The sequence below is a fragment of the Caloenas nicobarica genome, chromosome 30 (assembly GCF_036013445.1).
Source record: "Caloenas nicobarica isolate bCalNic1 chromosome 30, bCalNic1.hap1, whole genome shotgun sequence".
Classification (NCBI taxonomy): Eukaryota; Metazoa; Chordata; class Aves; order Columbiformes; family Columbidae; genus Caloenas; species Caloenas nicobarica.
Window position 1 is genome coordinate 1,470,036 of NC_088274.1, and position 6,429 is coordinate 1,476,464.

Sequence of the window (6,429 nt, forward strand, 5' to 3'; positions counted from 1 at the left end):
CAGGGGCTGTGGCAGCAGCTGCCCGGGCCCCGCGGCTGCCGCACCTCCCGCCGACTCCCCGCCATCCCTCGGGCCCTGGGGCCTCACGGCTGCGCCCACCGCGCTGAGGAGCAGGAGGATTCGGTGCCCGTCTCACCCCAGCAGTGGCCACAGCGGCGGCGCATGAAGAACTCGGCCCAGGAGGAGCGGGACACTCTGCCGATGCCACTGGGCAGCTGCCGGTTTTTGTACAGAGGCAAATGGGCATGGAAAGAGCCCCAAGGAAACCTGGTACCAAGTGTCCAAGAGCCCATGTGTGCAAAGGCTTTGCTTCAGAGCACTGACATGACATGGCCAAAGATTGCTGAATGTGTCTCTAGTCCTAGTAGTATAAAATCAGAATCAAATGGCTAAATTCCTTCAACTGAAGATATTCCTCCCCAAGCTTGGAGAAATTAGATCATTTCCTGTAACATTCCTTGTGTCCTGTCTAATGACGGGAGAAGAAAAGATGATTCTCATACCAATTTATTTTTAAATACAAAGAACACAATGCTGGAAGGAAGTGTCTGTGCAGAAGAGAGAAAATCTACATCACTGATTACTTGAGATTGTTTCAAAGGCTGTTCCCCTGGAGCCCCAGGGACTCCTGGAGGGAGCCCAGAGGGGCCAGAGAAAGGGACATCATGGCTGCTCCTGTGCTGCTGAGCTGGGCTGGGCTCCTGGGACAGAGGGAGCTCATGGCAAGCGGCAGCGCTGCAGAGAGACAGCTCTGCCCAGGAGCAGCTCCTCTGCAAAGCGCAGCAGGGCTGAGGGCTCTGCCTGCAGCACCGAGGGGACAGGAGCCAGGCACAGAGAGGGGAAACACAGTCTGGAGTGGGAGGACAGATGAGAGCTCACTTGGAGAAAAATCTTCACAGATATTAAGCCTGTGGCTGCAGGGCATGCATCTGCGAATCTTGGTAGGATCTCAGAAAGCTCTCACATTGCAGAGCCTGCAAGAGATGTAAGTACGACTCTCAGAAATTCTCTGATCAGAGGAGGAGGATGTGCTGCAGAGCAGGGATTGCCTTCTGCACTGTCAGAATGACAAGACATGAATGCTGCGTTCTCCCAAGGATGGCTGTGGGGTGTAAATGCAAATGTGCAGGCAGGGGTGCCCAGGGCTGTCCTGCAGAGCAGGGTCCCTGCACCCCAGGGCTGTGCCGGGGCAGGGACTCTGCCGCCTGCCAGGGTCAGCGCTCAGCCTGCCCGGGGAGATCCCAACAACACTGAGGGGAGAAGCCGTGGGTGGAAGGAGCGACCCCTGGCACGGCAGGGTCCTTCTGCTGCTGGGTTCTCTGTGGGTCAGGTCTACTCACAGCTCCAGCTCACTGCAGACTGCTTCCAACTGGAGGTTTCAAGGAGAAGATCTATACAGGTATTACTATAAAGATAATGAGCTTTCCTGAGTCTGTGCTTTACATTTCCTATTCCAAGACTGGGGGGAGGGAGATGTAGGAAAGGATAAATGCAGACGGAGCTCTCCAGTTTTAACAAGTCACTGAGACTCCTGAACTGCAACTCTGAGTGATCAGCACATGTGCCAGAAGCCTCGGAACATCCCTTCAGCCACTCCTCTGCTCATGGACAGCAGCAGCACCACATCTGCTGAACCCATCAGCCTTAGGCTGACCTGTCCTTTTTTCCAACCTGCAAACCTCTGCTCTCAGCAGTGCCTGGTGGCTTTTCAGGGTAACATGGCAGTGTGATCAGCCTCCATCTCAGAAAGGTGCCAGCCCAGGGCAGCTGGAGCAAGACAGAGGGACAGAGCAGCTGCCCTCACTCTGCACTGACCCACAGGCATTCTCTTGCCTTGCAGGACTCGCTCTGTTCTCCCTGAGTGCAGCAGAAATGCTGAGGGTTTCTGACACCCAAGAACACTCTCCAGGGGAGTTGCAGGATTGGACTAGGTGATCTTTCGAGGTCACTTCCAATCCCTAACATTCTGTGATTCTGTGAAGCTTTAAAAAACCAAACATTTCAAATTTCATTTTACCGTCCTGTTTCATTCTTGGTGATAGTGCAGATGCTGACAGGCTCTTCTCACCAGCAGCAGTTTCAGATGACAACTTTGAACCCCAGGTCTGTCCCCTGTCCCCCGTTCCCATGACCCCTGCTGCAGAGCAGGGCTGACTCCTGGGCAGCCAGTGGGCACAGGCCCTACTCCTCACGGCACCTCCAGCCAGCACCACCCAGGGCTCAGCCACGGAGCTGAAGGAAGGTCTGGAAAAGGACAACGGGGTGTGGAGCAGGGGAGGGTGTGTGAGAAATGGCTTTAATTTTGCTCAGAGATGTCTCCCCTAACGTGTCACTGTCTTTCGCTCCTGTGACAGTCTTCCATGCCCAGAGGCAGCAAATGTCCAACAGCAGCTCCATCACCCAGTTCCTCCTCCTGGCATTCACAGATACACGGGAGCTGCAGCTCTTGCACTTCTGGCTCTTCCTGGGCATCTACCTGGCTGCCCTCCTGGGCAACGGCCTCATCATCACCACCATAGCCTGTGACCAGCACCTGCACACCCCCATGTACTTCTTCCTGCTCAACCTCGCCCTCCTCGACCTTGGTTCCATCTCCACCACTGTCCCCAAATCCATGGCCAATTCCCTCTGGGACACCAGGGCCATTTCATATACAGGATGTGTTGCCCAGCTCTTTTTTTTTCTTTTCTGTGCTGCAGCAGAATATTTTATTCTCATAGTCATGTCCTATGACCGCTATGTTGCCATCTGCAAACCCCTGCACTACAGGACCCTCCTGGGCAGCAGAGCTTGTGTCCACATGGCAGCAGCTGCCTGGGCCACTGGGTTTCTCTATTCTGTGCTGCACACAGTCAGTACATTTTCACTGCCGCTCTGCAAGGGCAATGGCCTGGACCAGTTCTTCTGTGAAATCCCCCAGATCCTCAAGCTTTCCTGCTCTCGCTCCAACCTCCGGGAACTTGGGCTTATTGTCTTTAGTGCCTGTTTAATTTCTATGTGTTTCATTTTCATTGTGCTGTCCTATGTGCAAATTTTCAGGGCCGTGCTGAGGATCCCCTCTGAGCAGGGACGGCACAAAGCCTTTTCCACGTGCCTCCCGCACCTGGCTGTGGTCTCCTTGTTTGTCAGCACTGTCATATTTGCCTACCTGAAGCCCCGCTCCATCTCTTCCCTATCCTTGGATCTGGTGGTGTCTGTTCTGTACTCTTTGGTGCCTCCAGCAGTGAACCCCCTCATCTACAGCATGAGGAACCAGGAGCTCAAGGATTCCCTGTGGAAACTAATGGTGGGATGCTTTTCAAAATAATAAACTACCCGTCATCTTCTCTTCAACAGATAACAATTTTAATGTAACTCATTAGAGGCTCAGACTTGTGTGTATGTGTGTTGGTGGTGTTTATTTCTTAATCAGTCATGATATTTTTGTCATCCCCTTTCTAAGTCACTGTCTGCCTTTCCTTTTCAACCCACTGGCTGTGTAGATATGCAGCCATGCTCTCTGTGTATTTAAACGAAATAAAGGGCTGTGCATGTATTTATTTCAGTGAGATTCTTCCTCCAAGACCTTTTTTGAGCTGCAGGGACAGTTCCTGTGCGTGGGTGGAGGGGAAAAGAGTCCAGCCTGGCAGCACTGCCAGGGAGCAGCAGCGCTTGGCCTTCCAGAGCTGTTCTCGATCCACTCCCACACTCTCCTTCTCATCCCTTGTGTTGGTGCAAGGCCTGAGTGCTCTGGCAGCCTGGTCACCGTCCTGCTGTGTGTGAGTCCTGTGAGCGCAGGCAGGGACAAGCAATGGGCACTTCTGTGACACAACTGGCTTCCGGAACAGTACTTCTATAAAGGCAAGTTTCTCTTAAGAACATGCACAAGAAAGCAGCCTGCAGGTTGAAACACCAGTGTACAGCTGAACAGTGTGTGTGTGCAGGGCTGGGCACACAGCAGTGTCCTCTCACAGCCAGGCCTCCTGCCAGAGACCTGCAGGACCAGCAGAGCAGGGTCTGGGCTGTGCCATGTGCACTGGACACCCTGAGGAAGGAGCCTCAGGTCAATCATCATGCACTGGCCCCTCACAACCACCATTTCCAGCACTGGCTTCTCAACCACAGAGGTTGTTTTTCCCTCCATGGATGGACACTGAATGAATAGTTCAGCAGTCCGAGTTTGTATTGTACAGATGAGATGTGAGCATGCACATCATGTATGTGACGTGACATGAACGCGAGTGAGCACAAACACCATCAACTATTCCTTGAGGTTGCATGAAGGCCTGTGGCACAAAGAAGGCCTTGAGGTCACTTCATATTGGGAGGAATACCCCATGGGAAATCACCTGAATGCAGCCCTGGGATGTGCTTCCTTGAACTGAGGTCCCCGTGTCCATTCCTCGTGACGTGGGACATCTCAGATGAGTGCAGAGCAGGGTGACACACCACAGGGCTGAGGTGTCTCCCGTCCCTTGGGAGTGGCAACAGGAGGCCAGAGAGACACTGCGACTCCTGCCTCTGTGTGTGAAAGGGACAGACTCTGTCTGTGAGCATCCCTGGGTGCATAAGGAGTCCATGAGGCCAGCTCAGATGTGGACACCTGACAGAAGCCTGACATTTCTGTGTGTGACTCCAGGAACCAACAACACAGGCCCAGTGAGACTGATCTCAGCTGCCTTGGACAGGCTCACTGCAAGTGCTGCTGTCTGCTACGTCACCCTTGCCCGTGATTCTGGATTGTGCTCTCATAAGAATCAGGGTAATTAGAAAGGTTCTGGGGTCTTTGGAAAAGGCAGACATCAAAGCCATGTTCAAGAAAGGCAAGAAGAAGCATTGGTAGAATTGCAGGTTAGTCAGCTGCCTCTGTCCCTGGGAAGGAGATTGGACACGTCCTCCTGTAGAATGAGATTTTAGCTCTTTTGAGGGTGATGCCAAGGTGGGTGGAGGCCTTGAACAACCTCCCCTGGTTCACCCGGCCTTGAGCAGGACAGTGAGACAAGATGAGTGAGACAAGGGCTCTCTTCAAGCAAGGCAAGGAAGCGAGATGGATGTCTACAGCCTGCAGGGAAAGAGGGGCAGGTGCAGGACTGTGTAGAACACGCTTCAGTCTTGGTCAGGTCCTGGGGGCTAAGGAGGGGGATGGATGGGTGTGGTATTTTGAAGGTCAGTTGGGTCTCAGACACTCATAATCCAGTCAGAAGCACGTGGCTGTGAAGGGGACTGTGGTGTCAGTTCTGTCTCTGGAGGTGACAGCCCAGCAGCAGGGACATGGCTGGGAAAGAACCTCGGCCTAAGTACCCACAGGCCCTACCCAGGAAGAGGCCTTGGAGACGGGCTGTCATGTCCATCCCACCTGAGTTCATGAAGGGACAGCAGCAGGGACATGGTCGTGTCTGTCAGAGAAGCTGAAAGGCCAGCAGCAGTGCTGGGATTTAGAAGATCATGGTGAGGTGACTTCTCTCTGGTCAAGTGCAAGACCACAAGAAGACTAACAGGTTGGGTTCCCTGTTTGAATTGCAGTTTCTGAGGTGGTAAAGCTTTCTCAAGTAGTGGGAAAAAGCAGCAGAGAAAAAAAAAAGCCACCAAGTACAGATTGGGAAGTGGAGACTGGTTATCAGGAGGAAGAAATGTCACTGGAAGGGCAGTGCCGTGGTGCAAGAGGTCACCCAGAGGGAGCTGGATCAGCCCATGGTTTGTGTTCCAAAGAACAGCCAGTGAGGGTGCAGACACATCAGTGAAGGAACAGAAATGCTGGGGTGAGAGCAGGTGGGGAAGGGAGATGGGTGTCTACAGCCTGCAGGGAAAGAGGGGCAGGTGTAGGACCATGTAGAACAGCTTCTGGTGGAGATGGCAAAGGGCGCTGGCAAGGCTGGAAGGCACCAGCAGAACCGAGGCCTCTGTCACCTTGGCCATGGCAGTTGTCTCTGCCACTGAGGCCTAGGAGAAGACATGTTATCCCCATGGCACTGGGGCCTCGTTGTCTCCTTGCAGCCCCATGGGGAAGCTGGAAGTTGTTGTACCAGTGTTGTCCTTCCCTCGGCCTTGCACACCCACATCCCACGGTCCCAGGAAGAGCCCTGAGCCGTGTGTGAGGGACAGGATCCCCCTCCCCATTGCCTGGAGGTCATGGCTTCTCCTTTCTGCTTCAGAAAGCAAACCAAGGGGTTTCTCAGCATCAGAGCCACCTGCACAGGGCCTTGGCCTCCCTGTCATCACAGCCTCCAATTATCTGCTCTAACGAGTCCCTGGGGAGGCTTTGTCAGGAACAGCCCTCAGTGGGGCCTATTAATGCTTCAAGGAAATTTGGGGTTTGCTTTTGCCTTTGGCTCCTTGAGAGCTTTGTTGAGTCTCTTCTGAGCTTCATGGACTCAGCCTCATATACTCCATGGGCTCACTAAAATTCTTCAAGCCCTCACAAGTCATGTCTCTTCCATCATTTTCTTCAAG

At 53.4% G+C, this 6,429-nt stretch overlaps 1 protein-coding gene across 1 annotated transcript; it reads left to right on the forward strand.

Annotated features, from left to right (window-relative positions):
- The first annotated feature begins 2,290 nt into the window (after positions 1 to 2,290).
- Positions 2,291 to 3,307, forward strand: LOC135999905 (olfactory receptor 14A16-like). The gene has a single exon (XM_065653480.1). It carries the CDS (start codon positions 2,291 to 2,293, stop codon positions 3,305 to 3,307), a length of 1,017 nt encoding a protein of 338 aa, XP_065509552.1.
- The last annotated feature ends 3,122 nt before the right edge of the window (positions 3,308 to 6,429 follow it).